This window comes from Myxine glutinosa, chromosome 3 (assembly GCF_964187855.1).
Source record: "Myxine glutinosa chromosome 3, kmMyxGlut1.1, whole genome shotgun sequence".
Taxonomy (NCBI): Eukaryota; Metazoa; Chordata; class Myxini; order Myxiniformes; family Myxinidae; genus Myxine; species Myxine glutinosa.
In genome coordinates this window covers 187667730-187690292 of record NC_136263.1, presented here as the reverse complement: position 1 = coordinate 187690292, position 22563 = coordinate 187667730, and the positions used below count along the sequence as shown (strand labels likewise).

At 43.8% G+C, this 22563-nt stretch overlaps 1 protein-coding gene and 1 long non-coding RNA gene across 2 annotated transcripts; both read left to right on the top strand.

Annotated features, from left to right (window-relative positions):
* Positions 1-8514: 8514 nt before the first annotated feature.
* LOC144888185 (uncharacterized) lies at positions 8515-9948 on the top strand. Its single transcript, XM_078774869.1, has 2 exons — positions 8515-9610; positions 9745-9948. Exons 1-2 carry the CDS (start codon positions 8516-8518, stop codon positions 9946-9948), a joined length of 1299 nt encoding a protein of 432 aa, XP_078630995.1. The 5' UTR covers position 8515.
* Positions 9949-12033: 2085 nt separating this feature from the next.
* Positions 12034-12631, top strand: LOC137422971 (uncharacterized). Its single transcript, XR_013622915.1, has 3 exons — positions 12034-12115; positions 12246-12425; positions 12512-12631. It is a non-coding gene; the product is annotated as an uncharacterized LOC137422971 (long non-coding RNA).
* The last annotated feature ends 9932 nt before the right edge of the window (positions 12632-22563 follow it).

The window sequence follows — 22563 nt, the reverse complement described above, 5'->3', positions numbered from 1 at the left end:
ATCGTAAGAGTGTGAGATTTGTCAGGATTGAAAGACATGTTCCACTTGTTTGCCCAGTCTGTGATTTTGTCCAGGTCTGCAGAGAGTGAGGAGGCTGCAGACTGCCGATCTGAGGGATGAAGAATGGAGCGACAGAGAGTAGAGTCATCAGCAAAGAGATAGAGAGGATTTTCAAGAGAGTCAGAGATTTCATTGATGAAGACCAGAAAAAGCACAGGGCCCAGAACACTGCCTTGGGGAACTCCAGCCTGAACAGGAAGAGGAGATGAGAGAAACGCTTTCAGGGCCACACATTGACTACGACTAGAGAGGAAGTCCACCAGCCATGCGTGGAGATTTCCATGGATACCAAAAGAGGAGAGTTTGGTGAGCAGAGCGGGGTGCCAGATCGTATCGAAGGCACGTGATATGTCAAGGCAAACAGAATTGAGGCATTCAGCTTTTTCACAAGCGGAGTCAGCTGTGTGGCCGTTTGAGGTAAGGGAGGAGATGGAGGGGGAGCAAACACCTGAAACTGATTTGACCAGACGCCACCAGGATTTGGAAGAGGGAGACAGGTTTGAGAGTTCAGTCTTGAGAGAGGAGAGATATTGTTTCCTGGCTCTCCTGAGGGTGGACACACACTTGTTTCGGGCTTTCTGAAAGGAAATGAGATTTCCTTCCATTGGATTTGCTTTCCCGGAGGCGAAGGCAAGTTGTTTCTGGGCAACTGCCTCACCACAAGATTCCGTGAACCATGGACGGGAGGAAGGGTATGACAACTGAAGACAAGACGGGATAAATCTGTGCATGAGAGAGAGCAATTTACTTTGGAAGAATTCCCAGGATGAGTTGATGTCAGAGGCAGTAGAGATGGGAGACCAGTCCAGATGATTGATGGCTGCTTGAAGACCGTGCCAGTTGGCCTGAGTGAAATGCCAGATTTGTCGACGCTGAGGAGGCTCTGAGAATGGTCAGGGAGATGTCCACTTTAACAAGCACATGATCAGATGAGCCGATTGGAGCAGAAGAAGAGCAGCAGATATTTTCAGGGAAGTTAGTCATAACCAAGTCCAGAATAGAAGATGCTCCGTTGATGCTTCTTGGAGAGGATTATTCAGAAAGTGGATGGGAGGGTTGTCCAGTCGGTCTTTTCGGAGAGACATTGTAAGAGTGTGAGATTTGTCAGGATTGAAAGACATGTTCCACTTGTTTGCCCAGTCTGTGATTTTGTCCAGGTCTGCAGAGAGTGAGGAGGCTGCAGACTGCCGATCTGAGGGATGAAGAATGGAGCGACAGAGAGTAGAGTCATCAGCAAAGAGATAGAGCAATTTACACAGATTGTGTCAGTCCCAGTGAGTCGCAGAAGTCCTTTGCTGAGGAGCCATGGCTGGTGTCGGGGTTCATTGTCCGCTGTTCAATAATAACTTCGGACAAACGCCTTGAGAATATGAGCCGTCTTTATTACGGAGCCGTTACAACACGTGCGGGAGATTAGGAGGGCACGAAACTGGCCGTCCTTTCTCGAAATATATTTCCCAGTGAGCTTCCTTTTTTAGCAGGCAAGAACAATATTGTAAGTGTTTCGCTCCAAGAGTTATGCCACGCACCCACAGTTTCACACATACAATCTTGAAGGTCAGATTCCAACACGGAACGGCCTGTTCTCCTGAAAAACCCACAATGTGTTTTAAAATCTTCAGATAAGCAGAGAGAAACACAGACCAGCTTTGTGGTCAGAACAACAAATGCAAGAGAAAAATAGATCACAGAGCGTGACATATGCATCTTTAGCAGACTAATGAGAAAAGGTTTGATAGAGAAAAAAAGGTACCCACACCCAGCCAACTGGCATGGTGACAATTGAAATCACCACATATGAGGAAGAGAGTTGGGATGAGTAGACAGAAGTTGGTCCATATTATCATACAGCGAGATGTAGATGGAGTCATCACTGTTTGGTGGACGGTACAACACTCATATAAACAAGAGGTGGGAGCGAAGGGGAAGCCGTAGCCAGAGGTATTCCTGGGGGTGAGGAGGAGAGAGTGCAGTGCAGGGCGAGTGAGGAAGAGAGTTTTTGATAAAGATAGCAACCCCACCTCCAGGACGAGGCTCAGGTCTATCATACCGGAGGAGGGAGTAACCCGGAAGATATATTAAGGAATTGGACATCTTGAAGGAGGAAAGTTTCTGTTAAGCAGATCAAGTCTGGTTTGTCAGAAGCAACCTGTATGGAGAGATAAGTCAAGTTTGAGTGAAGGCCCCAGATATTTGAGGTCCATACCGTTAATGAAGAGGAAGGGGGAGCATCAGATACAGAACAGGGGGGTGGGGGGGGGGGTGGAGGGGTAGGGTAAGATGTGGAAGAGGAGGAAGAGGTAGGGAGAGCTGTTGAAAGTGTGTCAGAGATTTCAGAATAGCTAGAAGAAAGGGAGGATGTGGTGGACAAAAGGTTTGATGGTGATTGGGTGAGGCACAGTGAGGTGTTATTTGAGGGGGGGGGGCAGAGCGAGGAAGAAGGTTGGGGGAGATGGAGGTGAGAGTTGGAAGGGGGAAGAAGCGGGGCTGGATGCTTTGAGGAGGAGGGGTGAGAGGGGGGAAATGGAGGAAAAAAAATGAGGGTGGGGATATTATAAGGGGAGGGGTGAAGGGGGAGTTTATAAGGGGAGGGGTTAGGGGGGAGTTTAGGAGGGAAGGGGCAAGGGGGGGATTTGAAAGGGATGGGAGATGCGGGAGATTTGGAGGGGATGGCACACATCACTGGCTACCTTTGTCCATCGTACCGCTGATATCTCATGAGCTATCATAGCCTCACGCCTTTGTTCTGGTTGGTTCTCTTGACATGCCTTACATGTTCTGATAACTCTATCAATGTCCAGATATAAGCTTTGCCAGTAAACACATTCGCGTGCTAGACATTTTGTCTTTTCGACCCACGTGCGCCTCATGGAGCTGGTTGAGGATATCCTTACGTAGCTGCTCTGGAATTAGTACCTGTCGACCTTTGAATAGAACCCGTCGCAAATACCAATTTCATCACGGTATGGCCAGTACGGACGTAGGTCCACAGGCAGCTCTGTAATCCTAGCAGGCCACTCTCGATGAACAACCTGCTGCAATGCTCGAAAGGTTCTATCAGCCTTTCCACACTCTGAGTCGGTCCTGTTTCTTTGAGCTGAAATCAATGAGGTCAAAGCGATGATGATCATCCACATCATCAAGCTCAATACCATCTACACGTGTGTCCAACTGCAGTTCCTGATTGTTCTCTGGGTTTGGTAGCCTCGACAGTGTGTCTGATAGCATCATCTCACGGCCGGCCTTATACTCCAGATCAAAATCATAGCCTTGGATTTTCACAAGAAGGCGCTGGAGCCATGGAGGGGCACTTGTAAGTGGTTTGATGATGATCATGACCAGTGGTTTGTGGTCTGTGTATACCATGAAGTGTTTCCCAAACACGTAAGTATGGAACTTCTGTATGCTAGCAACAAGAGCCAGGGTTTCTCGTTCAATGTTTGAATTTGCAGATTGAGTGGGTGTCGGAGTTCGTGATGCAAAATCTACAGGCTAGTCATCCTGCAAAAGGCATGCACCAAGTCCCTTCTGTGATGCATCCACTTCCAAAACGGTCTCCTTGTCATGATGACAGTATGTCAGACAGGCGTCTGCATCAACACTCAGTTTCAGTTGCTCAAATGCAAACTGATGGTCTTCCTGCCACAGGAATGGCACTCCATTCTTCAGTAAATCTCGGAGGTGTGCCACCTTATCCGCAAAGTGGGGAATATGTGTTGCCAGATAATTCATCAGTCCAACGAATCGGCTCAAGTCTTCCTTATCCTGCGGTGATCTTCTGGATGTCGCAGAACTTCCCAGGATCAGGGGAGATTCCTTGTTTGCTGTAGATCGAGCCGAAGTAGTTGATACGGTCGGTCTTGATGATACATTTCAAAGAGTTGAAAACCAGACCCTCTCTTCGTGCTACTTTCATCAGGTTCAGAAGATTGCGATCATGCTCCGCTTCGGTTTGTCCTGATACCGCCACATCATCGGAGATACCAATACAGCCTGGTGCTTGCTCGAGTATGCGGTCCATGGCTTGCTGGAACAAATCCTGGTTGAGACATAACCCAAAAGGCAATCTCTTGAAGCACCAGCGCTGAAAAGGTGTGCGGAATGTGGTCAAATCCTGGCTTTCCTCATCCAGATGCACAGCCCAATAGCCATCCTGGGCAACTAATTTTGAGAATATCGTGGCATTAGCAAATTCTAGGCTCAGCTCATCTATTGTCGGTATCTTATGTGGACACCTCTTCAGCCAAGAGTTCAGGTGTTTCGGATCGAGACATACTCTTAAGCTCCCATCTTTCTTTACACTATTACAGATGGAAGAGCACCAATCCGTATGATAGTGCACTTTCCTGATGATGACCTGTTTTTCCATTTTCATCAGTTCCTCCTTTAGCTTCCCTTTGATGTGAACACTATACTTCCTTGGTGCGTCAATCGATGCCTTTGCATCAGGCTTTAGATGAAGCCTCGCTTTTCCTTTAAAATGCCCAATGCAGTCAAACCTGTCTGGGAACAGCCTTTTCGAATCATCCAGGGAATTCACCTTGTTTGGCTGTTCCCTGTGGCACATTGGTTTCGGAATCCTTGATGCTGGAGGTGCAGCCTTCCGCAATGTCTTCCGTTGTCCAGCAATGGTGTTTATGGTGACGATATTGAGTCGTTCACATGCTGGTAGTCCAAGTACTGCAGGTCCAGGTACTTCAACCACATACAGTCACGTGAAAAACTAAGTACACCCCATGTAAAGTTTTGACTTTTTCAACATATTTCAACATACAGCTATTTGATCTTCATTTCAACAATATTGATAGATAAAGGTGATATACTATAACAAATATCATGAAACATTCACATTTTGTAGTCCATTGTATAATTTAAATAAACATAAATGCAAATTTCGCATGTGGAAAAAGTAAGTACACCCCTACATTTATCACTACTTCAAATACCTAAAATTAGAATCAGGTGCACCAGCTCAGGTGCAAATGATTAGAACATCGTCAGAGAGGATCTTGGAGGAACCTGTCTTATTTAAACCTCAAAGATTTAGTTTAGTTTGCTCTTTGTTGTTGAAGTGTGCGGCGTCACCATGCCAAGATCAAAAGAGCTCTCTGAGGCCTTCAGAAAGAAGGTTATAGATGCCTACGAGTCTGGGAAGGGATTTAAAAAGATCTCCAAACAATGTGAAATCAATCATTCGACTGTCAAGAAGATCATCTACAAGTGGAGAAGATTCCAAACAACTGCCAACTTGTTCAGGCAGGCCGCCCCAACAAGTTCAGCCCGAGAGCAGACCGCAAGATGCTGAAAGAAGTCTCTAAGAACCCCAGAATGTCATCACAGGACCGACAGGTAGCTCTTGCCACTCTTGATGTCAAAGTGCACGAGTCTACCATTAGAAAGAGGCTGCACAAATTTGATCGACATGGGAGGTGTGCCAGGACGAAACCTCTGCTGTCCAGAAAGAACATCAGGGCAAGACTAAAGTTTGGCAAAGAACAGCACTTCTGGAACAATGTGCTCTGGACAGATGAGTCAAAGGTAGAGCTATTTGGCCACAGTACCAGAAGACATGTTTGGCGAAAACCAAAGACAGCATTTGACCACAAGAACCTGATACCAACTGTAAAGCATGGTGGTGGAAATATTATGGTTTGGGGCAGCTTTGCTGCATCAGGGCCTGGGAAGCTCACCATCATATAATCCACTATTAATTCTTCATTGCACCAGAGGGTGCTTGAGGATAATGTGAGGCCATCTGTCGGAAGTTGAAGCTCAACCGAAGGTGGACCTTGCAACATGACAATGACCTGAAACATACCAGTAAATTCACCAAGGAATGGCTGAAAAGAAAGAAATGGAGGGTTCTGGAATGGCCAAGTCAAAGCCCGGATCTAAATCCCATCGAGATGTTGTGGGGGGATTTGAAACGAGCTGTGCATGTAAGAAACCCCTCGAACGTCGCACAGCTGAAAGAATTCTGCATGGAGGAGTGGGAAAAAATTTCTCCCAGTCGATGTCAGAGACTGGTAGACAGTAATAAGAAACACCTACTTGAGGTTGTTTCTGCCAAAGGGGGCAATGCCACCTGTTAGAGCCAAGGGTGTACTTACTTTTTCCACATGCGAAATTTGCATTTATGATTATTTAAATTATACAATTGACTACAAAATGTAAATCGTTCATGATATTTGTTATATTATATCACCTTTATCTATCAATATTGTTGAAATGAAGATCAAATAGCTGTATGTTGAAATATGTTGAAAAAGTCAAAACATTACATGGGGTGTACTTACTTTTCACGTGACTGTAGAACCTGTACTTGAACCAATCGGAGTCTTTATATCGACACAAGAGCTTGAGGATTCCGTGACACTTGATCTCACTGTGATTGTAAGCAGTGAGCTTGGTCCCACCAAGTGGAGTCAGTTTTGACATCCATTTGTTTCCATACATGTCCTTCACAATACGAGTTGGCAAAATATTCCCTGACGCACCTGTATCCACTTTCAACTGCAGTTTGTATACACCTTTCATGTCAGGGCATACAATGTGACATTGCCATGTCCAGGCAATACATTCAACAATGTGTACACTTCATCCCTCGTCTCCTTCATACACAGTGCGGATACTCTGATCACGTGAAATGGCTTGGTGTGTTCATATGTGTCAGTGTCACTTTCGTAACTGTCATCATCGCCTTCAGTAAAATACCCAGACACTTCATTCACCAAGTTCCCATTGTTGTTACTTCCCCGAAGCATACCTCTCAACTTGCTTCTGCTGACGCGACGGCCTCTTCCACCCATTGCAGGATGGCGGCTCCACTCGTATCCATCAGCATATCTCGTGCTTCGTTTGGGATTTTCACAACAACAACGGGACAACTTTGGTTGTCCCAGTTCACCACAATACTTACAATAATCATTGTGTGCTGGGCAGTTCCGTGGTGGATGTGATAGTCCACACTTTTTGCACTTTTGTCGATGTGTCATGGGATTCACAGACGATGTAGGCCCTTCCATCTTCTGGATGGCCTGCTTTCCGATTACCATTGCTTCGTACTTGCGTCCCTCGCATAAAACCAGGTCCATGTCGTACCCGACTTCCTGGTCGAGCAGATGCTTTTGAAAATCATCATGTGGGGTGCTCGCAACAATCGACTCAATAATCCGTTCCAAGAGTTCTGCTTCGGAGAAATTGCACAACTTTCCCTTCCGTCGGCATCGGTTGACGAAATCATCAATGGACTCTCCTTCTTGCTGCCGGAATCTCATCATTTCCAGCCGGTGAATCCGAAAGTTTACATGGATGTCCAACTGATCCTCGAATAATTTATAGAATTTATCCAGATCCTTTTTATTCTCCTCACTCAGAGTCGATGCATTGATCCACCACATTCCTTCGTCTGCCACAGCAATCTGAATCTTGATGGCCTGTCTGGTTTTAGCATCGATGCCCTTCGTCCGACAGAACCAAGTTCATTCGTTGCTTGAATAACTTGAAAGTCTTCGCCAGCTCCGAGCTGGACCAGTCCATTGTCGGGAACGTCGCCATGTTGAAAGAACACGGAACGTGCCGCCGCGGTAATCCGCCATGGTCCAAAGTCCAAATTCGGGAAAGAAAACAAGACCAAAAGTCAAACTGCTTGTTGATCTTCAAGATCCCGACACTGCTACCATTAGTGTGGTAGGAAGAAGGGGTCCCCAAGCACCTAGTTCATATATATTTTTAACTTACATTTTTGGAATCCTCAAGGTGTCCAGTAAACGAATTTTCATGTTCAAGACGAAATATTGCCCCATGGGGTCCGTTGGCTGCCATCTTTGCGGACATCTTAGATTTCCTATGAAAATCGATAATTGGCATAACTTTTGAACTCGACATCATACAGAGACAAATGACCCCATTTTATCGGCTAATTCTGGCTTGAATCGTTTGAGAGGGTTATTTTCATGATTTAAACAAGTTTAATACAATAAAACTCGAAAAGTATGGAAAACTCCAATAGGATTTACACACAGCATCTTGCATGGGGACCATATCTTCCTGCTAGACCTGTAAAGGTAAACACTCTACTCCAAGGATGATTTTGGTAAATTTTAAAGCTTGTAACCCAACAACATTCGTACTGTATGATCCAAACGCTTATTTATTAATGTAATCTCTTTTTTTCTCTCAGGGTGAAGGCCTTATTGTATAATTAGCTAGAACTGTGCCTTGGTGATGGTGATAATGAACTTAACAATTGTAGTGTAGTTATAGTGCGGTGGTGGATAATCATGCCAAAGTCACAGAAACGCAAGAATGATAATGGTGGTGGCTGGTGGGTCAGAGGAACTGCGGAAGCGTCCTCCTGTGAGCTGTATTTTACATGTGAGTGCCATTCCACATCTAGATTTTACACCGCTTAGTCACGTCAAGGGGTCTGCCACTGACAAGCTGGCTCAGCTACATGTTATTCGTGACAGACGACTCATGGAACCTCTTGATTCACCATATCGCATGGAGGATGCCTGTAATCACATCCCAGAGTCTTGCTGGTGCGGATTTAGAAACAATTGGCTATCATAGAGGCTGCTACCAAAACTTTACAAAAAAACAGGATCGCCTGAAGTGTAGTGCTATATCTACTGAAGCCGCAACATCACGCTCCCATCGTAAACTTCCATCATCCTCTGCCATGCAGCTGTTCCCTCCAGAATGTATCTTCTGTGGAAGGCTTGAACTGAAAGTGTCGGGAAAGGCTGAGCGATGCATCAATTTCGCAGTATTCAAGGACAAGGACGGAGCCTTGAAGGAGCCTTCGTGGAAACAGATTGAGCCTCGAGCCCTAGAACTAGGGCTACATAGTCTACATCGCATGGTGCAAGGCGAGGACCTGTTTGTGAGAGAGGCCAATTTCCACAACTCCTGTCGCAAGTCCTTCAACCTGAAGTACGTCAATCACCTGCGTGATACAGGCCAAACTAAGAACCGCACCATTGATACGGAGCAGCATCATAAGGCTGTGGCATATCTGAAGGCATTTACTGCTGTGCTTGATTTCATTGAAGACCAAGTGATTAGGCAGAACAAAGTTGTGCAGCTTGCAATGCTGCATCTTCTGTACATCCAAGAATTGGAAAGAAATGGCTTCCCCAATCCAGAGTACAGAAGTAATAAGCTGAAGGCCCGACTTGAGAACCATTATATTCATGAGGTGATCGCCTTTGCCAAGGTCAATCCAGGTGACAGAGGCTGCATCACCTACAACCTGGTCTACAGTGCCAGCATCTCCGTCGCAGATGCGGTGACCTGTGCATATAATCTGGGAACCAAAGACAAGTATGAGGATGTGGCCCTGCTTCTTCGAGCTATGATCCAGCAGGCGTTCAATGAGTCAAAATCACTTCCTTGGCCTCCTACAGCTGATGATCTTGGTCATGTCACCAGATTAGATGAGCTCCTTCCACCTGACCTTGTGAAGTTCCTGAACTTCGTCATCTCTGGTGATGCAGATGTGGAGAAGTGTGAGAAGACGAAGCGCATCGTGCTCTCTATAGGCCAGGTACGCCATAACTCTCCGCGTTCACATATGTCTAATTTTTTAAGCAATCGGTCTCAACCTTTTTAGTAATAGTTTTGTATTCTGCTAGTTGGTCTCGTACTATAATGCAAGTAACTTTCTTTACTGTTCCACAGGACATCTGCCATGCTGTAACTAAGGGAGAGTGGAAGCTGTCAAAACATATCCTCCTCTGCACTACCATACGGCACTTCTTTCGCAATAAAAAACTCACCACCATCTTCAGGAGGCTGGGTCACTGTGAGACCTATGACTTTGGCTTGTGTTATGGATTCGTCACTTCCGTTGTTGTGGTTCTCATCCACTGTAAACATTTTTGATTCCATGTACTATTATTGTTATCGTTTAAGTGAAATAGATATTACTGTTTTCAAAAGGTAAAAAAAGTTAATGTTTTAAAAAGAAACCAGAAACCGGATCGGGAACCGGACGAGGAAGAAGAAAAAGAGGGGAGGAAGAAGAGGCGGAGCGAGTGAGGTGGACAAGGAGCCAAGCTGCTTGGAGGTTTGGAGCAAACACTGGCGAACGGAGGTCACTAGCGAACTTTGGGGTTTCCTGGGAAAGGGATTCCTGCGACAGAGTTATCGCTGTGACAGATAAACCTGCGTGACAGGTTTTGCGGTTGATTCCGAAGAGAATCATTGGAATGCCTTTACGTCTCGAGAACGGACCGTTGGCCATTTTACCTCGCGCCTGATTTCGCATCGCTCCAGGTTTTTCCCCTTGCTTCAACCATTTCACCGCATCCAGACGTAACCTGGTGTGTGTGTGTAACGTGGAATTTGAGTGGGAATTTGCGGTTCGTCGATTGGGAGCCGTTGAACGTCCGTACCCTAAGGTGTGTTTTCCCAGTCGCCTCTTGAGGGTACCTTTGCCTATCTTTGGCAGTGTGACTGTCAACCGAGCGGGATTCTGGTCTCGATACATCGTTCTGACGATCACTGAAGCGTGGATCGACTTTGGTTTGAAGCTGGGACAGAGACATTGGGAATGTTATTTTCACTCACTTGGAGCACAGCGAGTTATATTGTACGAAACTGATGGTACCATCATAGGAATGATATATTGGTTGTACAATTGATTACTATTGTTATTGTACTGTTATTCTTGTGTGACCTTAATACAATACTTGTTTGTTGGTAACAATTGGGGTGGTTTCACCATTGATCTTTGACACACAGAATAACACATCGTTCTGCTGTGACTCCTCTCGAGGCTCGGAGGTACACCGTGACTGGGGTTTGGGGAGGAGCACGTAACACTTGGAACTTGAGATGGCGCTGGCCAAGGCTCTCGATGAGGTTTCCACCTCCATCACTCCCCAGATTATTTATGGCGAGGGCAATGATGTGTTCCATCTTGAGTGGGACAATATGAACAAAATAACCGAACATTCATGGCTCAAACGTGGTGAACAGCACGGGTGGGATCATGATACAAGAGGTGAAACCCAGGTTCGAGGCCACCATCCAAGATATGACGCTCTCTCTCTTCAAGTGGAGCAAGACGCGCTCCTTGAAGGTGGATATGCCCAAGACCCTGGCGCCTGTCAACATCTATAGGCGAGCCGGGCCCAAATTTCCTGAAGGAGCTGTGTTCACTCCACCTTCCGTAAACAGTGAAGTGTACTCAAAGTGCATCCAAGAGTATCATGTCTGGTCACTTGTGCGGGTGGTGGGGAGCAGTGGAGAGAAGCAACTTGTTCCAGGGCTTGGTGGCTTCATCTCAGCTACTGGTGCCAAGCCACCCCAAAAAGTCAACCATCGACTATTTCACCCCCATAAACCAGCCATTCACAGAGTACTCAGTCATCCAGAAGCTGTTGCAGCGGTCAGAGGATGCCACCGTGGATGTGGGTCAGGAGTATGTCCTCAACACCTTTGACTTCGGAGGCTGCATGAAGGCTCTGCCACTCATTTGGAAATTCCCAGATGAGTACAAGAAGCCCGTCATCACCCCAGGGGCATTCCACACCGGGATGAATTACATGGGTATGGTGACTGGTCACAAATGCAGGGGCTCAGGCTACTCTGAAATCCTCATTGAGGCTGGACTCTTCACCAGTGGCTGCCTGAATAGTGTGCTGAGTGGGAAGGCATACGCTAAAGCCCTGTTCTGTCTCAAAACAGTCAGTGAAGCCATGGAACGGTTGTTCATTGAGAGATTCACCGAGGAGGAGAAAGTTGAGGTCACTAACCCCGAGGCCCTGCTCAATCCCATCCAGACCTGCAGTCACGAGACCCTCGACCTTACTTTGCAGGACCCTTAGACTCTCACCATCCTTGAGAAGTATGTGGCCTATGAAGACAAGGTGCGCGCCGGCCACCTCGGCAAGACCGCTACATTCTGGCTCAGCATGATAGACCATACCCGTCTGATCCTAATCTTGCAGTATTCTGTGAAGACTAACAACTTGGCCCCCTTCCACAAGTGCAACCGGGATATGGCAGACCTATTCTTTGCTTACGATGGGCCAAACTCCTCCAGGTAAATGTCATTTCAGCCTAAAATGTGCATCTTAAAATTGGTATGGTGAGTAAACTAGTAGAAATGATTTCATTATCTGATTTGTAGTCGTGATGAAATAGTAACTTGCATCCTTTCTATCCCTCCACAGTCCACAGGTACTTGGTGTGGCTGGAGGTTTTCCTGACAAATATCAATCAGTCTCATGATGGAGCCAAGGAGCTGCTGAAGAAGGGTGGCATTGTGGTGGCACGGTCTCACATTCCTGGTGCTCTCAGCGCAGTGGACAAGATGATGGAGGAGATCTTCATGAAGTTGGCCAAGTCAGCAGGTACTGAAATACTATTACTACTTTGGTGTTTTAGATGAAAGTTAGTCTGAAAATATTTTCTATCACTCCATTATTTATCTCTCCAGGTGGATTCGTAGGGCTCTTCTCCATGTTCGGTGCCTACCAAAGACCGTATGACGTCAACCCGTGCTCAGTACTTTGAGAAGATGCTAGAGATGTGTGGCTTAATCGACGACCCGGACTGTCCGAAGGCTGGAAAACACCGTGAGCTGGAGAGAGCTGAGATGAAGAAGTCTGAGGAGGCAGTTCAGCGTACCATCTCTGCTATTCGCAACGTCACCAATCCTTTCTCCTTGGTCGACAAGGACCATCTCTACAGCCTGGCGTCTGGTGCTCCTGCTTCCCCGGAGGTGAAGGAGGTGGAGGAGGATGAAGAGGACGAAAGGGAGCAAGAGATTGATTATGAGGAGCTACTCAATGACGATAATTAGATATACAGTAGTGTGATGAAAAAATGACATTGCTTACCGCTTCTGAAGCTTGACCTGTCGTGCAAGATGAGAACATTAGTGGCATAGTTTCCTTCTCATTTTCATTTATTGAATTCATAGTGTTATATTATCTTATTTAACCCGAATTACTCACAATTAGTATCATTTCCAGTATTCCTGGACATCTTATAGTTTGGTATATTTGAAGTTAGACTTCTGGCAAGATTTTGAGTGTAAATTTTATTGATTTTTAGCATACTTTTCGAGTTTTATTGTATTAAACTTGTTTAAATCATGGAAATAACCCTCTCAAACGATTCCTCAAGCCAGAATTAGCCGGTAAAATGGGGTCATTTGTCTCTGTATGATGTCTAGTTCAAAAGTTATGCCAATTATCGATTTTCATCGGAAATCAAAGATGGCAGCCAACGGACCCCATGGGGCAATATTTCGTCTTGGGAACATGAAAATTCGTTTACGAGACACCTTGAGGATTCCAAAAATGTAAGTTTAAAATATATATCAACTACGTGCATGGGGACCCCTTCTTCCTACCACATTACATGTAGTAAGTTCTGGACTCTCCTTGAATCAAGTTGTTTATTAAAGACGACACCAAGCTCTCACAGAACAGACCGCCATCATGACGTGGAGCAAGCATTCAAGCAACCACAAAAGCCACGCCCCCAGACGTCACTCCGTAGTACGTAGTACCAATCACAACACTGATGACTCCATCTTTGCTTATTCAGGTTCCTTCTGTTGACTCCAATCACCAATGTCGTATTTGTTTTTCCGTTTCATTTACATGGAGACCGCCATGTTGTTGAGCGGTGCCAAGCACTCAGTTCCGTTGGAGTGCTTGATCGAGACGCTTAGCGAGCGATAGCAAGCTGCTTACTAACGGAACACACCCATGGCTGCGTTGTACAAATAAACAGTACTGGCACACAAGACGAGTCCGGAAAACCAATATTTGTGTAATAAAGCACAGCATCAATGGACGTTTGTCAGTCAACAAAACGCCGACAAATTAAATTGAGGGCCGTCTACTTATTATGTATGCAAATATGAAGGAAAATTTCACGCCTGTCAATGTCCGTCCTGTTTCCTGACACACCTTGGTGGACCTTACCTATTCCAGGACAACCTATACAAAGAGTCGACGAGCTATCGCCGGCATCCTGACGTAATTCCCAATTCTTGCCCCAATTAATTAGTTCGTCGAAGGTCAGACCGGGCGGTTCGTGAAAGACTTGGGGCAAACTCTCCCTGGCCGCAGCAAACCCTAAGTGGAAATAATATTAATACTAATAGTAATACTAATTGTGATCGTTAAAGTAGAAGAAGAAGAAGAAGACTAGGACTGACCTTACCAAGGTTTTTCTTCACTCTGCGCCGTCTGCGGTAAAAGACTCTCCTCCTGTATTTTTTAATACTCGTGAGGTACCCGCGCCACGCACGGGTAGGAGGCCATGAACAAACAGACAATGCAGAAACGGTGAATGCTAAAGCATGAAACCAATAAATTCCACATTCCTGGAGCACCTTCAGTCGCACGTCAGACATGGACAGCAAATTCGTGAAGGACTTCCATCAAAAACGTACCCGTTCGCAAACAAACGGGTACGTGTGTTCCATACCCAGTCAATGGCGAATCTGCATTTGGCGATCCGCGAATTCACGTTTGGAAACTAGAAACCGTCACGGCATTCCGTCATTCACTTGAACTCGATATCTGTAAGGTATCTCGACAGACTACGATCGATTGAAGCACACGTTTATTGACTCTGCCGATACAGGCCCGATTAACTGCAGCGCCATCCGAGCTGGGGCGTAGGGATACAATGCGGTCACGGTGTAGGGATACAACGGTGAATATTTGCAGCTTCATACATGACATCCTCCCCTTTAAGTCCAAAATTACCAAGAGCAATACGTGCTAGATTTCCAGAATTGACATTTCAAAAGCAACATTTCCAAAACATGTGAAAATATGTGTGCAAACGATTATGAGAATAATGAAAATACGTGAAAATAGAACATGTGTCAACGTGAAAATAGAACATGTGTCAACGTGAAAATAGAACATGTGTCAACGTGAAAATAGAACATGTGTCAACGTGAAAATAGAACATGTGTCAACGTGAAAATAGAACATGTGTCAACGTGAAAATAGAACATGTGTCAACGTGAAAATAGAACATGTGTCAACGTGAAAATAGAACGTGTATCAACATGAAAATAGAACATGTGTCAACGTGAAAATAGAACGTGTATCAACATGAAAATAGAACATGTGTCAACGTGAAAATAGAACGTGTGTCAACGTGAAAATAGAACATGTGTCAACGTGAAAATAGAACATGTGTCAACGTGAAAATAGAACGTGTATCAACATGAAAATAGAACATGTGTCAACGTGAAAATAGAACGTGTATCAACATGAAAATAGAACATGTGTCAACGTGAAAATAGAACGTGTGTCACCTTGAAAATAGAACGTGTGTCACCTTGAAAATAGAACATGTGTCAACGTTAAAATAGAACATGTGTCAACGTGAAAATAGAACGTGTGTCACCTTGAAAATAGAACGTGTGTCACCTTGAAAATAGAACGTGTGTCAACGTGAAAATAGAACATGTGTCAACATGAAAATAGAACGTGTGTCACCTTGAAAATAGAACGTGTGTCACCTTGAAAATAGAACGTGTGTCAACGTGAAAATAGAACATGTGTCAACGTGAAAATAGAACGTGTGTCACCTTGAAAATAGAACGTGTGTCACCTTGAAAATAGAACGTGTGTCAACGTTAAAATAGAACATGTGTCAACGTGAAAATAGAACGTGTGTCACCGTGAAAATAGAACGTGTGTCAACGTGAAAATAGAACGTGTGTCAACGTGAAAATAGAACGTGTGTCAACGTGAAAATAGAATGTGTGTCAACGTGAAAATAGAACATGCGTCAACGTGAAAATAGAACATGCGTCAACGTGAAAATAGAACAGGCGTCAACGTGAAAATAAAACGTGTCAACGTGAAAATAGAACGTGTGTCAATGTGAAAATAGAACATGCGTCAATGTGAAAATCGAACATGCGTCAACGTGAAAATAGAACATGCGTCAACGTGAAAATAGAACATGCGTCAACGTGAAAATAGAACATGCGTCAATGTGAAAATAGAACATGCGTCAACGTGAAAATAGAACATGCGTCAACGTGAAAATAGAACATGCGTCACCGTGAAAATAGAACGTGTGCCACCGTGAAAATAGAACGTGTGTCACCGTGAAAATAGAACGTGTGTCAACGTGAAAATAGAACATGCGTCAATGTGAAAATAGAACGTGTGTCACCGTGAAAATAGAACGTGTGTCAACGTGAAAATAGAACGTGTGTCACCGTGAAAATAGAACGTGTGTCACCGTGAAAATAGAACGTGTGTCAACGTGAAAATAGAACGTGTGTCACCGTGAAAATAGAACGTGTGTCACCGTGAAAATAGAACGTTTGTCAACGTGAAAATAGAACGTGTGTCAACGTGAAAATAGAACATGCGTCAACGTGAAAATAGAACAGGCGTCAACGTGAAAATAAAACATGTGTCAACGTGAAAATAGAACGTGTGTCAATGTGAAAATAGAACATGCGTCAATGTGAAAATAGAACATGCGTCAACGTGAAAATAGAACATGCGTCAACGTGAAAATAGAACATGCGTCAACGTGAAAATAGAACGTGCGTCAACGTGAAAATAGAACGTGCGTCAACGTGAAAATAGAACGTGTGTCAACGTGAAAATAGAACGTGTGTCAACGTGAAAATAGAACATGCGTCAACGTGAAAATAGAACGTGTGTCAACGTGAAAATAGAACGTGTGTCAACGTGAAAATATAACGTGTGTCAACGTGAAAATAGAACGTGTGTCAACGTGAAAATAGAACGTGTGTCACCGTGAAAATAGAACGTGTGTCACCGTGAAAATAGAACGTGTGTCAACGTGAAAATAGAACGTGTGTCAACGTGAAAATAGAACGTGTGTCAACGTGAAAATAGAACGTGTGTCAACGTGAAAATAGAACGTGTGTCACCGTGAAAATAGAACGTGTGTCAACGTGAAAATAGAACGTGTGTCAACGTGAAAATAGAACGTGTGTCAACGTGAAAATAGAACATGCGTCACCGTGAAAATAGAACGTGTGTCAACGTGAAAATAGAACATGCGTCAAAGTGAAAATAGAACGTGTGTCACCGTGAAAATAGAACGTGTGTCACCGTGAAAATAGAACGTGTGTCAACGTGAAAATAGAACGTGTGTCACCGTGAAAATAGAACGTGTGTCACCGTGAAAATAGAACGTGTGTCAACGTGAAAATAGAACGTGTGTCAACGTGAAAATACAACGTGTGTCAACGTGAAAATAGTACATGTGTCAACGTGAAAATAGAACGTGCGTCAACGTGAAAATAGAACGTGTGTCACCGTGAAAATAGAACGTGTGTCAACGTGAAAATAGAACGTGTGTCAACGTGAAACTAGAACGTGTGTCAACGTGAAAATAGAACGTGTGTCAACGTGAAAATAGAACGTGTGTCAACGTGAAAATAGAACATGCGTCAACGTGAAAATAGAACATGCGTCAACGTGAAAATAGAACATGCGTCAACGTGAAAATAGAACATGCGTCAACGTGAAAATAGAACATGCGTCAACGTGAAAATAGAACATGCGTCAACGTGAAAATAGAACATGCGTCAACGTGAAAATAGAACGTGCGTCAACGTGAAAATAGAACGTGTGTCAACGTGAAAATAGAACGTGTGTCAACGTGAAAATAGAACGTGTGTCAACGTGAAAATAGAACGTGTGTCAACGTGAAAATAGAACATATGTCAACGTGAAAATAGAACGTGTGTCATCGTGAAAATAGAACGTGTGTCAACGTGAAAATAGAACGTGTGTCAACGTGAAAATAGAACGTGTGTCAACGTGAAAATAGAACGTGTGTCAACGTGAAAATAGAACGTGTGTCAACGTGAAAATAGAACGTGTGTCAACGTGAAAATAGAACATATGTCAACGTGAAAATAGAACGTGTGTCATCGTGAAAATAGAACGTGTATCAACATGAAAATAGAACATGTGTCAACGTGAAAATAGAACGTGTGTCATCGTGAAAATAGAACGTGTATCAACATGAAAATAGAACATGTGTCAACGTGAAAATAGAACATATGTCAACGTGAAAATAGAACGTGTGTCATCGTGAAAATAGAACGTGTGTCAACGTGAAAATAGAACGTGTGTCAACGTGAAAATAGAACGTGTGTCAACGTGAAAATAGAACATATGTCAACGTGAAAATAGAACGTGTGTCATCGTGAAAATAGAACGTGTGTCAACGTGAAAATAGAACGTGTGTCAACGTGAAAATAGAACGTGTGTCAACGTGAAAATAGAACGTGTGTCAACGTGAAAATAGAACGTGTGTCAACGTGAAAATAGAACGTGTGTCAACGTGAAAATAGAACATATGTCAACGTGAAAATAGAACGTGTGTCATCGTGAAAATAGAACGTGTGTCAACGTGAAAATAGAACGTGTGTCAACGTGAAAATAGAACGTGTGTCAACGTGAAAATAGAACGTGTGTCAACGTGAAAATAGAACGTGTGTCAACGTGAAAATAGAACGTGTGTCAACGTGAAAATAGAACGTGTGTCAACGTGAAAATAGAACGTGTATCAACATGAAAATAGAACATGTGTCAACGTGAAAATAGAACGTGTGTCATCGTGAAAATAGAACATGTGTCAACGTGAAAATAGAACGTGTGTCAACGTGAAAATAGAACGTGTGTCAACGTGAAAATAGAACATATGTCAACGTGAAAATAGAACGTGTGTCATCGTGAAAATAGAACGTGTGTCAACGTGAAAATAGAACGTGTGTCAACGTGAAAATAGAACGTGTGTCAACGTGAAAATAGAACGTGTGTCAACGTGAAAATAGAACGTGTGTCAACGTGAAAATAGAACGTGTGTCAACGTGAAAATAGAACGTGTATCAACATGAAAATAGAACATGTGTCAACGTGAAAATAGAACGTGTGTCATCGTGAAAATAGAACGTGTATCAACATGAAAATAGAACATGTGTCAACGTGAAAATAGAACGTGTATCAACATGAAAATAGAACATGTGTCAACGTGAAAATAGAACGTGTGTCATCGTGAAAATAGAACGTGTATCAACGTGAAAATAGAACATGTGTCAACGTGAAAATAGAACGTGTATCAACATGAAAATAGAACATGTGTCAACGTGAAAATAGAACGTGTGTCATCGTGAAAATAGAACGTGTATCAACATGAAAATAGAACATGTGTCAACGTGAAAATAGAACGTGTATCAACATGAAAATAGAACGTGTCAACGTGAAAATAGAACGTGTGTCATCGTGAAAATAGAACGTGTATCAACATGAAAATAGAACATGTGTCAACGTGAAAATAGAACGTGTGTCAACGTGAAAATAGAACGTGTATCAACATGAAAATAGAACATGTGTCAACGTGAAAATAGAACGTGTGTCATCGTGAAAATAGAACGTGTATCAACATGAAAATAGAACATATGTCAACGTGAAAATAGAACGTGTGTCACCGTGAAAATAGAACGTGTGTCACCGTGAAAATAGAACGTGTGTCACCGTGAAAATAGAACGTGTATCAACATGAAAATAAAACATGTGTCAACGTGAAAATAAAACGTGTGTCACCGTGAAAATAGAACGTGTGTCACCGTGAAAATAGAACGTGTGTCAACGTGAAAATAGAACGTGTGTCACCTTGAAAATAGAACGTGTGTGAACGTGAAAATAGAACGTGTGTCAACGTGAAAATAGAACGTGTGTCACCTTGAAAATAGAACGTGTGTCAAGGTGAAAATAGAACGTGTGTCACCTTGAAAATAGAACGTGTGTGAACGTGAAAATAGAACGTGTGTCAACGTGAAAATAGAACGTGTGTCAACGTGAAAATAGAACGTGTGTCAACGTGAAAATAGAACGTGTGTCAACGTGAAAATAGAACGTGTGTCAACGTGAAAATAGAACGTGTGTCAACGTGAAAATAGAACGTGTGTCAACGTGAAAATAGAACGTGTGTCAACGTGAAAATAGAACATGCGTCAACGTGAAAATAAAACGTGTGTCAACGTGAAAATAGAACATGCGTCAACGTGAAAATAGAACATGCGTCAACGTGAAAATAAAACGTGTGTCAACGTGAAAATAGAACGTGTGTCAACGTGAAAATAGAACATGCGTCAACGTGAAAATAGAACATGCGTCAATGTGAAAATAGAACATGCGTCAACGTGAAAATAGAACGTGTGTCAACGTGAAAATAGAACATGCGTCAACGTGAAAATAGAACATGTGTCACCGTGAAAATAGAACGTGTGTCAACGTGAAAATAGAACGTGTGTCAACGTGAAAATAGAACATGTGTCAACGTGAAAATAGAACGTGTGTCACCGTGAAAATAGAACGTGTGTCAACGTGAAAATAGAACGTGTGTCAACGTGAAAATAGAACGTGTGTCAACGTGAAAATAGAACGTGTGTCAACGTGAAAATAGAACGTGTGTCAACGTGAAAATAGAACATGCGTCAACGTGAAAATAGAACATGCGTCAACGTGAAAATAAAACGTGTGTCAACGTGAAAATAGAACGTGTGTCAACGTGAAAATAGAACATGCGTCAATGTGAAAATAGAACATGCGTCAACGTGAAAATAGAACATGCGTCAACGTGAAAATAGAACGTGTGTCACCTTGAAAATAGAACGTGTGTCAACGTGAAAATAGAACGTGTGTCACCGTGAAAATAGAACGTGTATCAACATGAAAATAGAACATGTGTCAACGTGAAAATAGAACGTGTGTCACCTTGAAAATAGAACGTGTGTCAACGTGAAAATAGAACGTGTGTCAACGTGAAAATAGAACGTGTGTCAACGTGAAAATAGAACGTGTGTCAACGTGAAAATAGAACGTGTGTCAACGTGAAAATAGAACGTGTGTCAACGTGAAAATAGAACGTGTGTCAACGTGAAAATAGAACGTGTGTCAACGTGAAAATAGAACGTGTGTCAACGTGAAAATAGAACGTGTGTCACCGTGAAAATAGAACGTGTGTCAACGTGAAAATAGAACGTGTGTCAACGTGAAAATAGAACGTGTGTCAACGTGAAAATAGAACGTGCGTCAACGTGAAAATAGAACATGCGTCAACGTGAAAATAGAACATGCGTCAACGTGAAAATAAAACGTGTGTCAACGTGAAAATAGAACGTGTGTCAACGTGAAAATAGAACATGCGTCAACGTGAAAATAGAACATGCGTCAACGTGAAAATAGAACATGCGTCAACGTGAAAATAGAACATGCGTCAACGTGAAAATAGAACATGCGTCAACGTGAAAATAGAACGTGCGTCAACGTGAAAATAGAACGTGTGTCAACGTGAAAATAGAACGTGTGTCAACGTGAAAATAGAACGTGTGTCAATGTGAAAATAGAACGTGTGTCAACGTGAAAATAGAACATGTGTCAACGTGAAAATAGAACGTGTGTCACCGTGAAAATAGAACGTGTGTCAACGTGAAAATAGAACATGCGTCAACATGAAAATAGAACATGTGTCAACATGAAAATAGAACATGTGTCAACGTGAAAATAGAACATGTGTCAACATGAAAATAGAACATGTGTCAACATGAAAAAAACATGTTCAAAGATTCAACCGGTTGGGTGCTTTTCTCTCACGCATCGAGCGTCGCGGTGTACCAGTGGATACAGAGTCCGAGGTGATCCCTTTGGGTGGCGGTATACCAGTGGATACAGAGTCCGAGGTGATCCCTTTGGATGGCGGTGTACCAGTGGATACAGAGTCCGAGGTGATTCCTTTGGGTCGCGGTGTACCAGTGGATACAGAGTCCGAGGTGATTCCTTTGGGTCGCGGTGTACCAGTGGATACAGAGTCCGAGGTGATTCCTTTGGGTCGCGGTGTACCAGTGGATACAGAGTCCGAGGTGATCCCTTTGGGTGGCGGTGTACCAGTGGATACAGAGTCCGAGGTGATCCCTTTGGGTCTCCATGAAGGGTGTCGCGTTCGCAGAGGTTTTCGGGGCATCCGAGCCGGCTGGAGCGGCCACGATGATCTCCGGCAGTGGCGGGTCGAACTGTTGTCCTGACTGTGACGATGCTGCAGGCTCCATCGACTGACAGTGACGGTAGGTTATGTGGTCCTGATGTCGACGAATTTCGCGGCCGTCCTGCAGGCGAATCACGCAGGACAGTGGACCTGGCTTCTCGAAGATGTCCCCCGGTAGCCACGTCGCACCTGCACCAAAATTTCGGGCAAACACTGGATCTCCAATGTTGATACAGTGACTGTTGGACGACTTATCGTGCACCAACTTTTGATTAAGCTGGCTCTAATAAACATTTGATGATATGTCTGGTTTGAGATTGTCAAGTGTCGATCTCAAGTGTCATTTCATCAATAACTCAGATGGAGCTGCACCGGTTGTTGATTGTGGCGTGATGCGGTATTTGAACAGGAGACGAGACAGCTTTGTTTCCAGGGTTCCCTCCTGAAGTTTCTGCAATC